Raw genomic sequence first — 22,492 nt, forward strand, 5'->3', positions numbered from 1 at the left:
GTTGAAACTTCAAATTTGTCCATGATATCCCCCTACATATGTCTCTTTATGTTACAAAGTCTGTCTGGGACTATGTCACTTGGAAAATAAGTATTTTTGGTTCCCCTCTTGTTTTTTTTTGTAAAGAAATATTCCATATTTACTTTAAAACATATTGGATCACATAGAAGTCCTGAAGAATCATACAGCTATAATATTAGGGATAATATCACATCGGTCTACTGGCGGATGCAAAATATTATCAAAAGAAATTTGGGCTCTGGACTTGTTCTTTTAAAAAATATTTTAACGAGAAATTTAGTTACACAAAATATTTTTCACATGTTCGTTTACACATATTAAATTTTTCTTGTAATTTTTAATATTTACTATATGAATAATCAATTTAAGCAGTGGATTTAGTAGTTGTGTAGAAATTATTTATAAATAGCACATTTCAGTCATAAACATTAAAGATTTTATTTTGCACTTGTAAAAACTTGCCATCGAGCAATTCTGATCCTTTATATCATTTTTTTTCTAATTCAAAATAAATATCACATTTTCCATTGATATATTCTTTCCTATAATATTTCAGTTTAAAACGCACCATACTTAATAACTTCTTACAAAAAAAACACAATTCAACAGTCGATTTAGAATATAGAGGGGAACGTTTAATTTTATATTCGATTTGACTTTGATTTTGTGTTGACAAGTAGAAAATTAAACGGCTTCCTGTATACTTAAAATTGATAATTTTTTAAAGAAATTATTAAGTATGGTTTGTTTTTGAACGAAAGCTCTGCACTCGTATAATAAAACTCCTTCCTAAAGATTATTCTAGACCACAAAAATTGTGAATAACTTTCTTAAATTAAGGTTCACTCTGAATTTTATTACAATTTTAAGAATTAGAAAAAGTGTGATATCTGTTTTTGTTAAAAAGAAAATTATTTTATAAAGTATAAAATATACAAACATTTGGTTGCTAAAATTCAAAAACAATGTTAAGTAAGGTTTTAATTAACAAATTTTTAATAGCACAATAATACTTAAGTTTAATTTAAACGTTGTGAAATTATGGGTGAAACGGCGTAATTATTTGAGTAATATATCGATGAGTAATATAATCGTAACAAGAATTTAATTTCATTATTATTATTGTTGAATGTATAATAATTTATACGAATACTAATTTCAATGAGCAGGAATCTAACAAGACAATTTCTTTAGAAATTCTTTACAGAAAACGTTAATTAACGTTTGTTTCCTATTTTAAGATAAACAATTAAATGCAAAAAGCAACTATCACAAACTACGATTTTATATAACATAGTACTTTAAAACATGAATTAAATTGAATTTTTTATTTAATTCTAGAAATGCCACTCATATTAAGAGGAAAGCCGCACTAATAAAATTTAATTAATTATACGTTTTAGAAAAGTTTTTATAATCTTTTAAAAATAAAAAAGGGTCTTAATTTATACTGTGTTTTTAATTTTATGAATACATTAAAACATGTTTTAAACATATGTATGTCCTATGTTTGTTAATTACCCTATGCATAATCTTAATGGATATAAGACCCAATTTCTTTATTTTTGTTTTTAATCTATAATTATGTTGCGGTATTCCCCATAAATAAATTAACAAATAAAATCAAGCATTTCAACGTCACACAACTTACCCGTATGTTTCGCAAATATTCCTATAAAATAAAAAAATAAATAAATTACTGAAACTATAAAGGGAAACTAAAAATAATATTTTATTGTAATTTAAAGCGTACGTTACTGTCTAAAATAATAATTAACTGCTTATATTATAACTAAGTAAATTTATATGTAAACATTATTAAATAGTCACAAAATATTAAAATTTTTGAATCTTTTTCAAACTTTTTGTTCACAGTTGGAGAAATATGATTTTTTAATGTTTTTTTCTCAAATTACCTAAAATATCGCATCTAAATCTTCTTTTATATCTTCATATCTCTTTAACCGTGACTCTTAGGATCTAGGGTAAAAAGTTTGTAAATGACCCCAATAATATCCCAACAAAACTTGACGTTTAATGTGCCTGTATAAAAGATCTATTGCATGTTTTTCCTTAATTATAAATGATAACTAAATGTCGCGTATTTCTTTAATCTCATGTATATTTTACTAACCAACATCAAAACCGCTTTACTTAGAAATTATTTTGAGCGGAAAATAAATTTTTAATGAAGTTTATTTTTTCGAAAGTCATTAACATAGTTACGAAGTTTGATTGTATTTCTTGGTTATCATTAGGATTTCGTTTATTTTCGATAGGGGCAAAAATAGAATACGTTATGAGAAGTTTACCTTTGTTAGGAGATTTATTTTTTATTTATTAGTATATCGAAAAAGTCCAAATATTTTTGGAATACGGGGGAGTAAATGACTTTATATATAACTTTTATAATGACTATTTTACTATTTTAAGAAAGGGTAAGTTAAGGGTAACTGAGTAGTTAAACGAAATTCTTTAAAAAATCTTTTAGCATGTTTGCCATCTTTATTGGAACTAACAAGAAGACGTTTATCAAATATTCTATATTTGTTATAATAGGCCATATAAATCATTATGTTCGAAAAACATAAATATTTTGTGGTACCCCGGTTATTTGATTTCATGCATATTTGGATAATCCAATAATACATTCAATAGATAGATTCAAAACGATCAAGAAACGTATTATTATTCATGTAATATATGAAATTTGAGTAGATTTCTTTTCGTGTACTAACTTTTAGTATCTATTTAGTTAGATTGAAACTTACGGATTTTCTTTTAACTTTGAGAATTGACTTCACCAGAAAGCACTTAGTAAAGGAAGTTTCAAGTTAGAATACGGACTAAGTAGTTAACAATAATTGTAAAAGTTTTTGCATTAATGTACCCGATTTAAAAACATGGATGGTGAACAGAAAATCCATAAAATTGTTTAGAATGAAATGAATTTTGATCATGCATTATGCTAGAATGTTTCTTCCTAATAACGTTGAAAAATACAATTACCAAAAACAAGGGAGAGGATAATTAAATTAGTAAAAGAATCCGTTTGATAAATTTATATTAAAATCTGAAGTGAACCTTCATTTTATATATTAAATGACATTTTAAAGTTTTTGAGATTTCCTCTTGGATATATATTAAATATATATACTCAGTTGACTCACTGACCTAAATAAAATCTAAAACAATAAAAATTGCGAACTTTGCGAATTTTGTTACTCTCATATACATTCTCTCTTTACTATATTTCAAAAGAATAAATCGACGTTATGTTTTAAAACGTGAAGCAATTATTGGTTTCCTAGAAAACTCAATGGGTCTATGAAATTTTTAATTTTCCACTTAACCACTATATTAAAAAATACATTTATCCATCGATGCCCCTCAATAAAACTCAAAAATAGCAGTCAGAGTATTATAATCGCCTGCAAAAGTTACTGTAAACAAATTTTCGAAAATCATGTGGCCGTATTGTATGGTTCTTATCAAAACAAAATCGAGATGTAAGTAATGTAAATAAAAAATGCTTGCCAACTTAAAAAAAATTAGGTTTAAGTTACGAATACTGCCAACCCACGCCTAAGTTCTTTAAATAAGCTTTTCTTACTTATCTTCTTTTAGAAACTTGACCCATTTGAGTTACCATGAAAATACATCAATTAAAAAAAATTGTTATTTTTTTTTAATAATGAAATATAGTTTTTTCATTTGGCTTTGATATCTAATTCCAACCACTTTACTTTTTACATTCATTCTAATTCTGACCATAATATTACTAGTATTATTAAAAAACTGAAATAAATAACCTATAAGCCTCTGTGGAACTTCGTTGCAAAAACTTTTCCGAAAATTTATCTTCCTTGAAAACCAATTTTAAGTTCAATAAACCTACATTTTATTCAGAGGATTAAAAATAAACACCCATTTTTAAGGTTGTATATTGTTAACTGATCTCCAAAATGTTGGGTTTCCTGAAACTTTTATTTTTAGAAGGTGATAAATCTGAATTTCCTTTACGTATTAAATACGAGTACTTTCCCATCGACGGACGGGATAAAATACGTACTTATTTAAATCAAGAATAAATTTATTGTTTAATTTTTGGCAGAATGCAAGTAGTGACGCTAAAATAAATATAGAATGCTTACATTCATAAATATTGTTGTTTAGAGAATCATCTCGAGCAATGTCAAACTTCTTAGGGATCCAATTTAGATTACGACAGCTACGTGAGACTTTCACATCACTGGTCTCAAGGTCATAAAAATAAAATTAACACACTTACATATATTGATAAATAATAATATTATTCTAAATAATATAGAGTGTATATGAATAAATTGCATTACTTTATGACCAAGGCTCGGCTGCCGGTATTTACGATAATAAGCCAAGAATATCAAGGCAAAGGCAGGCTAATAAGTTATTACCTTAATTTTACTATAGACCACAACAAGGAAGTTGGGAACTGCAGGATTAGCCAGAAAAACTGGAAATCTTACAACGCATAGAAAATCTTCTATAGACTCTGTCAGAGAACTTAAGTATAGACCTCTGGATACGCATGATGCAACTGTGAAGCGCAATGTAGGTTTTGGTTTAAGGACCTGGATGGATATATATCAGAAATAAGCAGAAATACAGGGTGTCCCAAAGGAGGCGGTAGAGGAGGTCATTTGCAATCAAAACGACCATCTATATTATTATCCAATTGTTGATGGTTTCAAAGTTATTCTCAATTTTTATAAAACTTGTTTCATGCATCATATACAACGTTTATAGGAAGAATATAATAATTGATTTGATTGTTATTTGGTGTAAGTGTGGTCCTAAATATTACACCGCTTTACAAATATAATTTGGACCCATAGTTGTTTCTGCAGTAGTAAGAAAAAAATAATTTCTCGACGTGATTAATCATTGGAATACCCGTGTATTCGATTAGTTTTGTTAACAAGCAGGTAACAATGTAAATGCTTTAATAATGGTAATATTTACAAGGGGTTGGGATAGGATGACATGAGATGAGATGGATTGGGATAATTTTTTTTGACTTTAGATATCGAGGGTGATAAGTTCCCTATATGCTCAAAATAATTTATCCTAACCTAACCCAGCCAAAAACATCCCAATCCAATACAACCGAACCCAACACACTAAAAACACTAATCGAATACACAGTTATTCTAATGATTAATTACAACCAATAGTGAGTGACTTAGTGCGTGATAGGTTCCTCGTTGTGATAAAATTAGGCTTTCCGCCAGTCTAAGTGACAAATATATATCCAAAACTACCCATTTTGCAAAAAACCCGACCATTTTTCGTTAGTTTTAATAAAAGCCGCTAAACTGCAGATTTACCATAATTTCGTCAGGAGACTGACAATCAAAGCAAGCAAGTAATAAAAGTGAGAAAATTCAATCCAGGACTTACAATAACTCAAATGACCTAAACTAGGATTCTCAATGAGATAACTACTAGAAAATAGTTGAAACTAATAAACTAAACGTAAGTAGAACCCTAAATAGTCTTAACTAACAAACGTAAACTATGACATAAAAGCAAAATAATACAGAAACTATAAAAATAATTAACGTGTTTACATTTTTATTGCCGTATAAATAAATTTGATTTATCTTAAAACCATATCGTAAGTACAATTGTTATTATTATTTCACCTCTGTATCTTTGATATGCTACAAAATCAAAAAATCAATAAAAACCGTTTCAGTTTTATATCTTATTAAGTCTAATCTATGACATGAACTAATACAAAAATGTAAATAATCAAGATTGTTTTGAATAATTAGAATAATTTTAAAATGCACTATAAACCATTTTACCCTTCAGGTTATTTTATTGAACTAATTACTAAGGTTGACGTCACGATTGACGGTCTTTGACCGACAATTTAATGGAACTCTTGAACCAACATAGAAAGAACTATATACAAAGAACACTCAAATAAACACTCTTAAACCTATACACAAAGATCTATATAAATGAAACAGCTTTTAAGTTATAGTCCTCTAAAGTCATTCCAGTTAAAAGTGTGTTAAAGAAACAGATAGTGTGATTTGCAGCATTCTTTAAACACCTTGTTAGAAATCAGATCAGGTCCAGCTCCTTTGGTAAAGAGTCTAAAAGTTAAAGAGTCAAGGACTATTATAAGGGAGTTACAGATTTCACAGATTCCAGGCATGGTTGACGAAGTCATTCTTCTGAATTTGGTCTTAGAAGGTTTCTAGTATCAACTGCCTAGAATTAACAGAAATATTTTACTAATTCCAGGCAGTCATTCTTCCGAATTTTATCCACAAAATATTGATGAGATAACTAACATAAGAAAATTCATTTATTTCATTTTATATTATGGAGAAAAGACTTCTTTCTAAGTAAACAAGTTTCTTACTTCAAGTTATTGTTATATGAATAACCTTGCCATCATTGTTACCGCATCCTTTATATTTATGATTTTAATGAGTTTTACCCCTTAATTTAATCCTAACCTAGAGAGAATATAGCAACGAATCCCACTACATAAAACAGCACTCTTCTTAATTACGGATTTGACCATTTCATGCTATTTTTATATTTGCAACATGTTTATAAATAGAAAAACACTTCTATTATTGGTATACACGTTGAAATATTTAGCATACATATATATAATAAAAGGGGAAAATCTAATTAGATTTTCTCGTTACATTTTAAATTTGGATACTGAAATATGCATGCATTGTTAGGTGACTAATTTTTAAAAATAGTTTAGAGAAAACCTTAAAATAATTATGCGTTAAGCTGTACTTAGTTAGCATTATTATATGCAAATTAATGAAGTTTTAGAAGGTACCTTTATTATTAAACCGGAGAATTGAGAAATAGTGAAAATAGAGAATTAATGAAAATAAAGAAATTATATTTCATTTATTTTATAAATATTTTATTTTATAAATAGTTTTATCCAAACTGTTTAAAAAAATAAGGTTTTAATTATTTTTTGAAACCGGGTCAATGCAAAAAAGTAATAAAAATACCAAACTGGAACAAAAACAGCGGTAAATATTTAACAAAGAAACAATCAGTTGGTTAAACCGATATATTGGAAATATTTAATTTAAAATGCCTTATACGCTTCAAGAGAGTGTTGAAATTATTTCAATTTTCTTTAGAACAACTGCATTGTCCTACAATGAATTATTATATCCAGATGCATACTTATCCCATACGTACATCATAAACCTAGTGGCAAAATTTTGTGAAACAGGATGAGTTGCAAACAAATCTAGATATGTGATAAATCCAGTCCTAAATGAAGCTGAAGTTGCAGTTTTAAGTCATATGACAATCTATCCCACATCCACTCATAAGAAAAATAAGTGACATACTGATAGGTGTTTCTTATAGAAGTGTCCAGAGAATTAAAAAAAAACATAGGTTTCATCCCTGCAAAATTAAATCAGTGAAGGAACTTAACGAGGATAATAATGACCACTGTTTACAGTTTTACGAAACTATGAGTAATCATTTTCCACTCAGAATTTATTTTTAATGTTTTTTTTAAATTAATGCAGCTTTTTCTTTAATGGAATTGTGAACAGACACAATTGCAGATATTGGTCAGATTTCAACTCTAGATTATTTAGGGGAGTACATGCCCAAAATCCCGAAAAATTAAATATATGGGCTGGAATTGTCGGCAACATTATTGGGCCATATTTTTTACCCGGAAATTTAACAGGGGAAATGTACCTTAAGTTACTGGAAGCTACTATTGAGCCAGCTTTCGTTACTGTACCTCCGCATTATGCGTTTCCTGTAAGGCAACTTTTGGATGAAAATTTTCATGGAAAATGCATTGGACAGAGAGGTTCAACTGAATGGCCTACCAAATCTCCTGATTTGTCACTCCTTAACTTTTTTTGTGATGCCCTTTAGAATTCAAAATTTCAGCTATACATATACCTAAAATGTTACATAATGTGCGCTAGCATTTTAAACAGTCTCTCTACTTTTGGATGCAAGTTGGAGCAGGGCATTTTCAACATTTAATTGATCAGAAATAAATTAGATATAAATACTAGAAAACTTTTATTGTTTTTTTTTAAGTGGCCGACACTCTTTTTATTTAGTCATTTAATGAAAGAAAATGAAATGCACAATTTTTCTTTCAATTTTGTATGTTATTATTTAGTAATGATATCACTATTTTTAAACTCAAAATAAAATCAAGATTAGAAAATATTTGAAACATTTATCATTTAATAATTTAAAAATTAAAATTTAAAAAGCCTTTTAAAAATTTTGAACTTATAATTTACGGTTTTTCGTGCGCCACCCTGTATATAAATTTATATATACATATATAAATTGTCAACTTTTACATTTTAAAGGAATATCGAAAAGTTTTAATGGAATGAATTAAAGCTTTATTAACTAATATATTTTTTCTATAATAAAGTTTTTTAATTTAGATCTTAATTCTCACTCTATTTTTATGACAAAACTCTTACCACACATAATATTATGAAATAAGTTATAATTACAAATAATTAATTACATTATAATTACAAATAATTAAAAAAACATATACTGAATTTACCGTTCTGAAATAACCAGAAATTAGTTCTACTCAAATAGTTATAAAGTGCTTTTAAATAGATATTTAACACAGACACAATAAATGTAGGGTTAAAATATCTAGTTTAATGGACCATTACTTAAATCGTAGAATAAAAATAACAATGTTACTGCGAATTTTCGAGGATAGCGGGATTTTCAGAATAGGTGTCAAGGTCCACCAACTGTTTCCCATCCAAAAAGTCGAGTGATCCGTGCGAAAATTAGGTCGCGAAAAGTGAACAACTCATAACAAAATATTTTTAAGAACATTTTCGTTTAAAGTTCAATGGATTTTCTTTTTTTTACATTTTTAATTGGAAAATGATTTAAAAATAAATGATTACCTTTCGATGTAAAACTGAAGCTCCTTAGTCTGTAGCTGTCCTCATCCTCCTCCCCTTCAGTGTTACTATGACTAGCACTAGTTTTTCGTTCAGGTACGTCCAAGAAAGCCGTGGATTTTCTTTGGTATACTGAGGTACCACGTCTTTGGGAGCCCTTTCTTCTGATATTTGGCGAAACGTCTGGGGTTGAGTCCTCGGTTAACTTGGGTTCGCTGTTGTATTGAGTTTTTTCATTATTTGCTGAAATATTAAAATATATATTTATTATTTACCAATTTTAAAAAAATAAGTTGGATGGTCCCATATTTGTATAGTAAATATAAGGACAATAATATGATTTCATGAAATTAATAAAGGAAGAAATATCCCATATACTTTAAAGCCACTTGTCAATTTTAAAATCCCAAGATGATTTTGAAATCCAAACTACCGCTAGTCATAGTCCAAGCAACTATTTTTAAGGCCGTATAATAAATTTGTTTAAATCCTAAAATTTGGCATGGAATTCTTTTAAACCTATTTATGAAATCATTGAATTTGGAAACTATTTTTTAATTCACTCTTTAGACATTTATTAATGTTCAACATTAATAGAACAACAAAACCTACACGTAAATACTGCCCGTACTTAAATAGATCATCTGCAGCAGCAACATTTAAATAGTGCAACTACTGGAAAGGTGCTGAATTTTTTATCTCTTTTATTATGATCACTTAACAAACGAAAAATGATGCGAAATTAAAAAAATATGTTTATTGCCCCGCAGACATATTTTGGCACCATTATCTTGCAAGATATAGGGTCCTCCTGATCTACTTTAGCTGTGTAGTTCTATAAAAAATTAAAAAAATACCTTTTTAGCATGATTCGGAAATATCAATTTAAGCACTGGTATGGCCGAATTAAAGTATTTAAATCAACTATTCAGCAAAAGTTACCAGACATGGAAACCTGCATTCAGGTCTACATTAAATAGATATTTGGTTAACAAAAGGGCTACTATGATAAAAAGTTATCGGATTGCTGGTCACATGCGAAGACTAAATACTAAACAAGACTAAGTTTTTACGAAACTGGGAGGGCGGAGTCTGTATTGATGGAACAAAAGAGTCAAATTTACGATATGCAGATGACACGATAGTTCTGACATAAAACGAAGAAGAAATGTTTGAAGTATTTCAACTCATAGAAGTTGCTAGCTTTACGATTAAGCAGGATCAAATAATGTCTGTTAATTGTGAACCGACTACAGATAATCCCAATGCCACTTCGACTGATCCACAATATAGAAACCAATTACAAAGTCCACAAAGGAGGCTCCGAACCAGAAATCAGGAGGATTGGAATGGTAGAGAAACTTTGGGCAGACTAGTTAAAATCTTCAATAAAAGATTACAATATCTGGAAAATGACCAAGATGAGACCTCTTAAGGTTCTGATACTACCTATCACAACCTTTAGATTAGAATCTTGGACGCTTAAAGCATGCCGTACGAGAATAGAAGCGTTTAAAATTATATGTTACGTAGGATGTTGAGAATACCTTGGTTAGCTCATAGTTCAAATAACTCCATATGCAGAGAACTTAATATTCGTGATCATGAAAGGCTCCTTCTATATTTACATATTTTGGTCACATGATATGAAAGGATGGGATAGAGAAAATTGTGAGCCAAGGAAAAGAAGTGGAGGGCAAAAGAACGAGAGGCAGATCTCGTGTAAGATTCATAGACCAAATCTAGAATCTTATAAATATGTCAATAGCAGAAGTACTGAGAACCGTAGAGGATACAGAAGCATGACAGAGGCTTGTAACAAGAATAGTCACGATGCTTGAAATCGAACAACGACTGGCGGGAGAGAGAAAGGGAAAAAAAGACTTGGTAGTACTGCATAAGCATATACAGGTTAGTCGTAAAGTAAGGAATAAATTCAATATCGTAAATTTTAAAAATTTTTTTTTTAAATCGTTCGGATTTGTCAATTTTATTTTTTTAGGGGCATATTTTGCAAAAAAAATGGATACAGGCTGTCTCAAAAAAGCATTGCTAATTTTTGTTCTTCAAATTGCAACCCAATCTTTTTATTGCATTTTTCACATAGCATGTGCAATACTTAAGTCCAAGCGTTTTGGAGTTATTCTTATTCAAAATTTGAAAATTGAAAAAAGGAAAAATAAAATAATTTTTAGAACGTTTTATTCTATCGAAAACAAAGCTTCGCGAACTTAAACATAATTTTATTTCAGCAAAATATCCTCCGATAGTCAACTGATTAACAGCAGGAATTTGTAGATCGATTAACCTAATCGAAATTCCTGCTGCATATTTCGAACCATTTCGGACGTTATTCGACATATTTTTTGACGGATGTGTTGTTTTAAATCATCTAGATTTGTCGATTGGCTTTTCAATACCTCTCCTTTAAGGAATTACTATGAAAAAAATCTAGTGGTGTCAGATCGGGTCATCTTGATGGCCATTCAATAACACCTCTCCTTCCAATCCATCTGTTTTGGTAAGTGTCGTGCAAATAAGTTTGAACTTCCACAGCATAATGGGAAGATGCACCATCTTGTTGGAACCAAATGTTATGGTGTGACAATCCAGACGTTCTATCTCGGAAAAAGGGTAGCCAGAGCTGGAATAGGTTTCTCTTCTAGAAAACTCAGGTCTATCTCTTACCTGTTCAATTTTTTTCAAAGAAGAAAAACTAATAACGTCACCAACAACGCCAGCCCACACGTTTATTTTTCGATTGAATTGTGTATATCTTTCCTTGTATAGTTCTGGATATTTACGCCACCATTGAAGCAGAAAGTAGAAACTTAATCGAAAAAAAGTATATTTTTCACTAAATTTGCACAAAAGCTCAATTTCAAGGCGCCTTTCAAAGTATCCTTCCAAGAGTTCTTGATGAACTTGCATATAATAAAGGTTGTATTTATTTGTATGTAGTTTTGTAAGAATCCTTTTTTTTCAATATCCATACCCTATGCTACTTGCCTAGATGCTATATGCTGATTATCTTAAACCACCAATAAAACTTCTAACTTTGACTGAACTTCTGCTCAATCTTGCTAACTGTCGATTGCAATATTGGCGGACGATTAGGGTATTTTTAATTAAATAACTCGCAAACTTCCTGATGTGTTTGAACTCGATTACCATACCCAATCATCATACTACCAATATACTAATAAAATATAATATTAATAATAAATGTCAATCTCAAAATAAACAGAATAAAGACAAGGATGATAATAATAGATAGAACCAACAATCAAAACCAACCAACGGAAATAAATAATATCGCCTATGTAAGTTAGCTTGTGTACCAGAGATCTGTAATAATTATTACTGGCTGATATATTGAGGAAATGAAACATAGATCAGCTATTGCCAAAAATGCAATGGGTAAATTGAGCTCCATTTTAAATAAAACGTAATAATCTCTAAAAAGAGGTATCAGACTGACAACAAACGTAGACGGGTTCGACGATCCTTCTTAAAGTTCTGTAAAATGTAGACATTTAAACATGATTAATAGACGAGTTCAAAAAAGATAAAAGCGCTTGAATTATTTATAAAGAAACTATATACGCTTTTTTCTTCTGTTGTGCTTCTGCACAGTTTAAAGTATTTCAAGTATTTATGTTCTAACTGTCTAAAACATCGAAGTAAGGTTTCCCAGTCTCTTATCATTAATGTACTCCAAATATTTTGCATCTGCTTCCTTTCATTAGTTCTCAGTTTATTCTGTAGTGGTATATTTTCGCTCCTTATCTTATCTTGTGTATTTGATTTAACAGTTAATCGCCAAACTAAGAAAATAATAGCATTATGCCATTATTCTAATCAATTACACTGTTTATCCAATAGCGATCCATTTTGGAAAGCCTTGATTGATTTTTTATTAATATGCACATATTATATGCTGGAAAACATATTTCTTTTTCATAATTCTTTTTAATACTAACTAATATGATTGAATTAATCAATTGATCTACAGTAGTTAGCTACAATTACTTTCGTGTTTCCGTTAACTGGAATATATATTTTTAATGTTATGAAGTTTTAAGAAACCTGCTTTTTTTTCCTATCCGCATCTTGTCTGAGTGATTTTCCAAAAAAAAACCAATCAATGGCTACAGTTTAATATTATTTTCAGGAACGAAATAAGGAAAATCTCAAAACAAAACAAAAACCGGAGGGGATAAGGGTGCTAAGAAGAGTTTATTGTAAAACTCTTCTTAGCACCCTTATCCGTCTTTATCGGGAAAAGAACAGGTCGCAGACAGCGTCGTTGAATGGCATTTTCCTCGCTTTACCGAAAATAATTTAGTCTTCAATCCACGCATTTATCAAATTGAATTTACTTCACGGTTTTTTTTTTGTGGGGTCGTAAATGATTGAGAGGATAAACATATCATATATATCGCAAGCAGAATTCCAATCGGTTTTCTTATGTGTGTAGAGTTTTTGTAATACGTTTGAGAAAACTATCAATCAGAAGCAGCCAATGCATTGGCTTAAATAAATAAATAACAACAGAAAAATTGGAAGACTATAGATTCCAGTACTCTTTTAATGAATTTGAGTTATGAACTGGTTAACCTTAAAAGGTTCAGTAAGTTCTTTTTTTAATTAAGATTTTGCTTTATTGCATAGGTTAGAGTTCATGTCCCATAGATAAATAATCCGTCAAAATATTATATTTTTGCTGACTTTATAAATGACACAAGAATGATTACATCATATTTTAGCATTTTTCCCGTTCATTAGGTGTGAATTAAGAAATAAATCGAAAATAGACAATTATTATTTACACACTTCACTAGGAAAATACGATCACTCACGACTACTAGAGATATTTATTTGTAATGTATTTATTTACTATTTAAATTTCGCGCCAATATTTTGAACTTTACTTCACTGAACTGACTCCTTATATACTCGGCACTACACTGTTCTGGAAGATTCCCCCTAACCTTCGAGACCTCGTGTGGTGTACCACTTGTGTCATTCCGGAATGATCGAGAATCAGCTGGTTTCTCGGTATTTACAATATAATATTATAGTAATATGCCCCTAAAAGGGTTTTCCTAAAAATGTTTCTCAGGATTTTTAGGTTAGGAAAGCTATTTTATTAAAGGTTGACAAGATGAAACATCTTGGTTAAATCTTTGTCTTGCAGATTCTTAATAATATTAAGAAGCTTAGCTTTTTTTTCACATAGGTAGAAGACACAGTATGTTATTTCTATCGTGCAGAAAGTTGTAAAAATCGATCACAGATAAGTTTGCATTTATCGTATTAGATTTTACTCTAGTTAAAAAAAGGTTTATCTGTTCATTCTAAAATAGTAAAATAAGAACTAAAGCAAAAGAGATTTTGAAAAGCAAACATATATCGCTAGCTCTATATGCATTAAATATTAGCTACTCAATAGATATTGAATGTGCCCTACATTTATATTTTTGTTGTTTTAAAGATTTTTTTATACAAGAATAATGATCATAGTAAAGAATAAAAGTTGGTATTAGATAAGTTTAATTTGATGATTATATCATGAGAAATATTATCTAATAATGAAATAAGATTTACCACAGTAAATAATTGAATATACTAAATAAGAATAACAATGTATGTGATATCCGGTTAAAAAAGCGAAAATTATTAAATTATTTGAAAATATACTTTTAGTCAGAAACCATTATCATATACAAAAGGGAAATAAGATGAACTAGACAAATCTTGAGAGATGCCATATCTTAAGAATATACCTTTAAGTGACAATAAGAGAAGAGATTCATTAATTATGATCTGGCAAATATTAATCAAGGAGCTGAAAAGTATTAGTCATTCATTCAAAAAAATGCTTTGTGCAATACATTTAAAAGCTTTTGTACGATATAGAAAAACAGATTATTAAAAAAATGGAAAATAAATAATGAAAAATTGTATGTTTCTAAATTCATGAGAAATTACTAAACTTAAAATATTTAAAAAGCCCGCAAAGTTTTGTGTAAAGATTAGGTAGGATGCATATAATAGATAATCACATTTTTTACAAATATAATGTTATTTTAAATTAAACCTAACAAGTAAGGCACTTCTTTCATCAACTCTTAAAAGTAGATTTTCCAACATCTCTTTAAAGGTTAATATCACTATACCCAACTTGTAAATGTTGTAAATATATCAATCAAATGGATCTCTAGTGGTCGTGACTAATCGTGTTTTCGCAGTGAAGTGTGTAAATAAATTAGTTGACTATTTTCGATTATTTTAATTCACACCTAACGAACGGAGTCAAATGATACAGTATGCATTAAACATTACCTTCTCCAACATACCCTGTACTATTTAACCGCAAGAATTTTTCGTACTGACTGATGCATCTAAAAGGACTCATTAGAGAGCCCATATGCTTTAAAGGGCATTAACCAGAACCTTTCCACTTAAAACAGCCAATTTATCACTGACAGAGCCAGGACACGCTAAAGCTATAATGGCAAGGTTAAAAATAAAATTAGAGAGAGTATTTCCACGGAAACTCCGTAACGGGCGTGTGGAAATATATTTCTGGTGGGATAAAGAAGGGTATAAAAGGGTAATTATTGTAAAAAAAAATCCGACGAAAATAAAAAATTTTAGTTTTGAATGAATGGTGCCAGGCAGCAGTTAGATCAGAGTAAATTTTATGATTTATTTACTTTTACAGTTGTCATATCTGTTATTGATTTTTTTTTTAATTTAGATAGATGGATTTATAAAGTTATTAATAGGATTGCTTCTGTCTTTTCTTGTGTTCTTTTGTGACTTCTTTCTCTTTTGCTATTTAATGAAAAGAATAAGAGGAAAAATGATTTGAGGATTAATGTTCTTTTTTTGTTCTGTTATTTACTTAGAAATTGGCAATTATCTTTAACTTTTATCGAGACGTATTATATTTTCTTTTGGAGAGTTAAATAAAAAAATTTTTTCGAGGATAAAAGTATACAATGCGTATACTATGAGAAAAAAACATCTTGTTTAATGCAAAAAAAGTTAAAGAAATCTATTAAAACAGTGTTTTACATCTCACTATTTTATTAACTTAATTGGGCTATAAAAATAAATTGCATGATTAAATGAAAAACTTAATTAACGTTTTCATTTTTGTTTTATTTTATGACTTACATTACTCCTAATTAAATAATTTTTATGTGGTTTTATTTTATCTGCTTTTTTTACATTTCTGAAATGTGTTCTCTAACTTAATAATTATAAAATGAACAGAATGTATTTAGCATCGTGTTATCGATTTATTTTAGTATCGATAATAATGATCATTCAAACGTCGAATTGCAGTTGTACTGAGTTTCCTAAATTCGAGAGTGGCCATTTGCATCTTGGATCCTTCAATTCACATGTTATAATTTAGAATAATAATAATATCATAGGTATTAATTAATATTAACATCATGGAGTATACGTTAGTTGAATATTCTGATATGCATTTAATATATGGATTGACAAGATGTAATGCTTTAGAAGCATGAAGATTGTACGATGGCAGATTCCCTTATAGACACCTGCCTAACTCAAGGACTCGATCAGGTTACGAGAAACGAATAAGAACTGATTATAGCCTTATTTTGAGACAAGTTTTTAGTAGAAAAAACGATTTGGATTTTAGGTAGTTTTGCTCCAAATACGAGCCAACATAGTGGAGCTCTCAGAACTGTACGTATAGCTGAAGTTGAAGAAAATGATTTAGATGCTTTTGTTGAAAATCCTACAGTTGGGTTTGGGAATGTAACTCGAGAATTGCAAGTTTCTAAATTTGCAGAAAATACAATTTTTCCATTCATACCATCTGCAAAAAGTACATGGTCTAAGCGTGAATGATTAAGCAGAAGCGTAGAATTTTGTGTATGGCTCATAAGGAAGTTTAACCACGATACAGGTGAAAATCGCCATGCAATAAGATAAACCCGCCAACTTTGTGGGCAGGAATAAATGGATAATATTTAATAGGTTGAGTTACCACCTAAATTAAATAGCCAAAGGTATTTAGAATTCCTTGAAGAATAGCCGCTGGAAGCTCTTCCATTACAAACACGCATGAATATGTGGCTTATGCATGACGGCATTCCACCTCATTTTAGTTTATTAGTTAGAGTTTATCCAGTAGATAGGCCGATCAGGAACTGTATCGTGGCACCAGATTTGAATCCTATGGATTTCTTTTTCTGGGGTGATTTAAAATGATGCGTTTACGATATGCCAATGGAAACTGAAGGTGATCTTCCACAAAGAATTTTCCACCATAGCCAGGAAATCAAACATGACATCCAAAAATCTGTGTAAAGTGCTGCAAGGATTAGTTCGTTGTCGTTCGTGTTGCTGCTATTCTTATTTGTATTGTTAGAAACAGTAGCAACACTATTATCCAAAGCAAGTTCTCAGTTAAACGATTATTGACATTTATCGATTTTTTTACCTTGTTGGGCAGTTCTGTTCCTGACACTTCTCCTGTTGGTCATCCTGGCACTCTGCGACCTAGCGGCAGGTCTTCGTCTGCGTTGTGCCTGCGGCGTACCATCGCCGTTACCCGCTGGCGGAATCGCTTCCATACTCGAGCTACCGGTGGCGCAAATCGACGCCGAGCGGCCCTTTGAACGCGGCGGAACACGGTGCGGCCTATCGTCGGTCATGGCGGAAACTGACGCTGACGACGCTTTACTACTACTACGACGGGGACGTTTTTACAGGAGGAGCGTCGCGACGCTCGCCGTGATGTGTTTCTCATCGTCTGCATGGTTGCCAGTGCTTGTTAACAATTTATTTTTTTTAAAAATAGGTAAGTCTCGAACAATATTATTTTCATTGTCAAAAATAATATACAGGGTGGGGCTCTAACTGGAATAAATTCTACTAAGATTTTTTGCCATCTTTAAAAATTTTTTTCAATCCCTCCGAAAGAAGAAAACCTAACCCTACTTATTTTTTTTTTTATGCGGTGACATCTTTTGTTGAAAATCTCTTTTAAAAAGAATATTGGCGGAACACTTTTTTAAAAAAAATTAACCCTTGCTAAAATATGTATACCGACGTTAAATGCATAGGTAATTTAGGTAAATACATTAATTAATTATTTTTTAAAATAGTTTATAATAAAAAAACGCACAGATATACAGGTTTTTGTGAGATAAATCGAAATAAAGAATGGGTAAGTAATATTAGAAAAGTGTTCTTTGGTAAAGTCAGTACCCAGAATTTAATGATGAGATATTTATTTACACGAAATGCCATACTTAAAGGTGAGTATAGACTTCAAAAAAGCAACAAAACACTTCAAATGTTGCGCGGAACGTCAGCTGTTTGCGGTGATCTCTGCGAAATGATCAGTAAACTTAAACATGTTCACCCCTGATGCGTCTGGCCAATTGTATACCTTTGGGCATAATGATTAAAATGCAATAAAATGAAGCATTTACTTACTAAAGCTCTTGTTTAAGCAACAAAAATCCAAGATCCCGTTAAAGTGGCATCCTGAAGTTGAAGACATGCCTTCAAATCCAAACTAACGAGACTACAGTGGCTTGTTTTTCTTATCTTTCTTTATGAGGGCATACAATTATCGGCAGACAATACCATATTGATGGATATTTTCTTTGAAGATCATGCAAACAGGAAAGAACAATAATGTAAGGCTGCCCTGAATACTCTAAAAGAAGAAGTGAAAGGAAATCCTTTTGAAGAGTTACTTAGATCAATGAGGCATGAATGGCACAAGGATTGGTATCTTCCAAGAGACCAACCAAATATGCCTCGCTTGGTTTTTGCAAAGCCATAACAGCAGAGCTTTGGAATCGAAGAGAGGTCTTAAAGTCCTGTGCGATTTCACGAACCAGAGGCTGAGATGGTAGTTTTCTGATCAAAAGTTCGGTACTTTTTTGGTAATGACAGATTTCTCTCAGAGCTACGGTTCCTACGGCCGTGGTTGCTAATTTCTTCCGTGGTGCCTTTCCACCAACCGATTTACGAGCTGTCTGTTTGGTACGGGCCATTATTTAAAAACACTAAACTAACCATACGGCGTTTACTGTGAGAATGAAATCAGTTTTGTGTGTTTGTCGACATGGATACTAAGGTGAAGAGGAAAAATATACTTATATTTAAAATACCTATATGCGGAAAAGCCTTTTGTTATTACAAATCAGCAAAATTTCAGATTTCTACTTCGTAATTCTTGGCTGCCCTTGAAAAGTAATCTTGAAAATTGAACCGTAAGAGAAGAGCATATTATTGTCCTAATATCGAAACCAGGACCCATGTATTTAGGTAATGTGACTCCTGGACTCATTCGACAAATATTAATAGAAACATTGTTGAGTTCCTAGAGAAAAAAATAATCTTTTTAAACTTCAGGCTATTGGATGTGATGGTATAGTAGTCAATACTGGCGTGCAAAATGATATATACTGCAAAGTATATGCTGTTTCATGATTTGAAATAAAATGTAAATCTTCCTATAGGCATGGAGCATGCATATTTTTGGAATTATTCTTACCAGCAGAAATTCAAAATAATATTGTGCCTGGGATTTCAAGTAACAAATACTTTGCTCACCCAGAAAATATGTTGTTAACTAAGCTTCCTGATAGTAGAAAAAGAGTAAGAAAATTAGGTTTGAGAAGACTGCTATAATGTAGACAACACAAACTATTAGGTCTAAAAGTGCGTGAATTTAGAGTGCCCTTCTTCAATTTCAAGGCTACATTAACTTAATTGATGGGCAGTAACAATTATCGAGCCTCCCTTTACAGTGTCGATTTCCGATAGCAGTCTTATGGAAATGATCTCAGAAGTTGTAACATTTTAAAGTTTGCATGCCGTTCACAAGCAGTGGAACGCTGTGTCAAATTGGTAACTGAAAAAATATTTGAAACAAAACGTCAATATTATAAAGTTTTAGAGAAATAAGAATGTTAGGAGCATATATAGTGGAATACGGTCGGATGGAACTCGATGGTGAGTTCTGAGTTATTTTCTTTTAAAAATACAGGTTCAATAAAATTTCAAAATTAAATTAGAGAAGACCTGCATAGAATTTTAAAAAAATTTTGATATTATTTTTTTTATATTCATGCCTTGTTGAGTTGCCAAAGATGAATTCACAACAAACCTAGTATTTGCGCGGTAATCAGCGGTTTGAAAAGACAACCTTTACGAATATAGGCATATCGCCATATCTCCCAAACAAAAAAAATCGGCCATTTTCACTCCACCTTAATGGACACCTCTGATATAATCATGATCGCTGGTGCTTTTTTAATTATAGAGTCATTAACGAATACTTCGACAAAAAAAGAAAAAACGTAAAATGTGGTCAAGATGCCTCTTTTTGCATCGTCGAAATATAGCCTTACTTAGTGATCTAGATTACATGCATATGAACAATTTTACAAGGATAACTGCAGAAAATTTAATAGGTTTAGTAGGTCCTAGAACAGCCAAGACAGATATATCATTCCTAAAGGCAATTCCTGTGCAAGATCGACTAGCCCTAACATTGTGCTTTTTAGCCACAGGTATATACAGTAATTTATAGTAATTATATAACATTTCGAAACAACTAATTTGCTTTATAATTATTGGAACCTGTAACGCACATATATAAGGGCTTAAGGATTATATAAATGTGTATTAATTTACGTTTTTTACTGGAAAATATTCTATTGGAACCATCAATAAAAAAAATGTCTACAAAATTGCTCACATTGTAGGCTGATGAATTTGTAATAGAGGGTTGGTTTGAGAAAGAGAGTTGCGAGTATGGGGCTGGGCTTTGTACAGTATTATTACTTTAGAAGAGGTTTGGTATGAATAAGACGGTTGCCAGATGTCATATTGTCCCATATAAACCGTGAATATAATATTGCTTATATGGTGTTGTACTATGGCTCTTATTTCTTTATTGTAGCGTCTGAATTTGTGACCAATATACTGCCCATATACTCCATCTTACTCGCCTTTAATCTTATGATAGTCGCTGCATTTTTTAGTAAACTTAGGGTTTGGTCTACTTTTGCTGTTTTAATAGGTTCATCTGGCCTCTTTTGCGGTTTGAGCTATGTGGTATAAGTAGTAGTACTTTGGAGCTAAAGCATTTACAAAATATATTGGATCTAAAATTATCACGACTACTGAAAATGTAAATTTTGATGAAAGAATACATTTTCAGCAAGATGATGCACCTCCTCATTACGAATAATGTACGACATTTTTTTAATAATTTTTACAGCAATATTCAGCAAAGTCACCTGACCTTTTTCCAGTAGATTTTACCTTTGGGGTCACCTTAATCTATGCGACCAGAAATATTAACGAACTAAAATAGAGGATCAGAAACGAAATTCAATAATACGTCGAATGTTTTAAAAAGTTTACAAAGAGAATCTTGTCATCGTTTAGGGCTTTGTGATGAAGTAAATTGTTTTCGTTTTGAAGAGTTGGTTAAGTAATAAATAGTTTTTTTTCACAAAAAATTTACATACTTTTCAGCATCTTTTCAAACTCAAATAATGATACCAGAAATGTTTCAATATAATTTTAGAAATTAAAAATAAATTTGATTTTCTAGTAAATCAATGAAGAGCAAAATGTGCCATAAACCTCCAGTTTAATAATATGTGGGGCATGCAGGCAAAGAGAACACATAATTGGGTTTAAAAAGAAATAAGCAATTAATTGATACAGGGTTTTTGAGATTTACTGCAGTACTTTTATTCGCCAAATTGTACATTGATAAACTATATAGGTTCATCAATAGAATGCAGGATAAGTACGAATAGTAAGATATTAAATATTTGGTAATATAGGATCATTGGGAAACAGACAACTCAAATATTTAGATAGTTTTGGCATTGCCGATTATACCAGAATTAGATGTCAACTTCCTTAATTTAAGTAACACTCTATAAATTATTAGATTTTACGACAAAATTTACGCACATGTTGTATGTTTATTACACATTATGCATAATATATGGCGTGTTCTCCTACAACGTTAATAGGTCATCAAAAAATCATAGTTTTTCCTAAACGCAAGTTTTTTTTTTCAAAGTTGGGTCTGATTTCTCAAAGAAGAGAATAACCTTTATTGCATAACATTTGACGAACATGGTGATTTAAAATAAAATAAAAATATTTAAAAAAATGTCAAAAGCCATTTTTTCTATTGTAATAGAATTAAAAATTCCTTTCTTAATATCCGGAAATACGTTTAAGCTTTAAGTTCTGCAAAGGGGGATCTGCAGATTATTGAAAAAAAAAAACAAGTATATATATATATCATCAAAAAGTAATATGTATTTGTATTTATTTCATGAGTTGACAACACCGGAAACGAAGACGTCGTTTCCCGCAGGAATCGCGTATTACTATGCAATTATTTTCGGCGTAACCGGCATTCACCTCGTCGTGCATCCAGTTTAAAATAG

At 30.6% G+C, this 22,492-nt stretch overlaps 2 protein-coding genes across 3 annotated transcripts in view; both read right to left on the minus strand.

The window, feature by feature from the left end:
* Positions 1-17,754, minus strand: part of LOC126739700 (GTP-binding protein REM 1) — an 88,789-nt gene extending 71,035 nt beyond the window's left edge. The window contains exons 1-3 of one of the 2 annotated variants that reach the window (XM_050445492.1): positions 17,488-17,754; positions 8,997-9,236; positions 1,673-1,693 (exon numbers count right to left, since the gene is read on the minus strand). In XM_050445492.1, coding sequence (XP_050301449.1) covers positions 1,673-1,693; positions 8,997-9,236; positions 17,488-17,701 — 475 coding nt within the window. In that variant the 5' untranslated portion in view covers positions 17,702-17,754. The remainder of the gene's footprint in view (positions 1-1,672; positions 1,694-8,996; positions 9,237-17,487) is intronic. The other variant, XM_050445493.1, reaches the window with a different exon arrangement.
* A 646-nt stretch (positions 17,755-18,400) lies between these two features.
* On the minus strand, positions 18,401-19,057 carry LOC126739613 (uncharacterized). The gene is made up of 2 exons (XM_050445368.1): positions 18,760-19,057; positions 18,401-18,459 (listed from the first exon to the last, which is right to left on the minus strand). The coding sequence occupies exons 1-2, from the start codon at positions 19,055-19,057 to the stop codon at positions 18,401-18,403; spliced, it is 357 nt and encodes a 118-aa protein (XP_050301325.1).
* Positions 19,058-22,492: the final 3,435 nt, after the last annotated feature.

This window comes from Anthonomus grandis, chromosome 8 (assembly GCF_022605725.1).
Source record: "Anthonomus grandis grandis chromosome 8, icAntGran1.3, whole genome shotgun sequence".
Taxonomy (NCBI): domain Eukaryota; kingdom Metazoa; phylum Arthropoda; class Insecta; order Coleoptera; family Curculionidae; genus Anthonomus; species Anthonomus grandis.

What these genes read in the sequence shown, in the direction of transcription:
- LOC126739613 (XM_050445368.1), bottom strand. Translation starts at nt 19,057, where the DNA reads ATGGCCCGTACCAAACAGACAGCTCGTAAATCGGTTGGTGGAAAGGCA. An exon ending in TGCCATTCATGCCTCATTGA is followed by an intron (nt 18,460 to 18,759) that starts TCTAAGTAACTC and finishes TTTATTGCATTT; the next exon opens with TAATCATTATGCCCAAAGGT.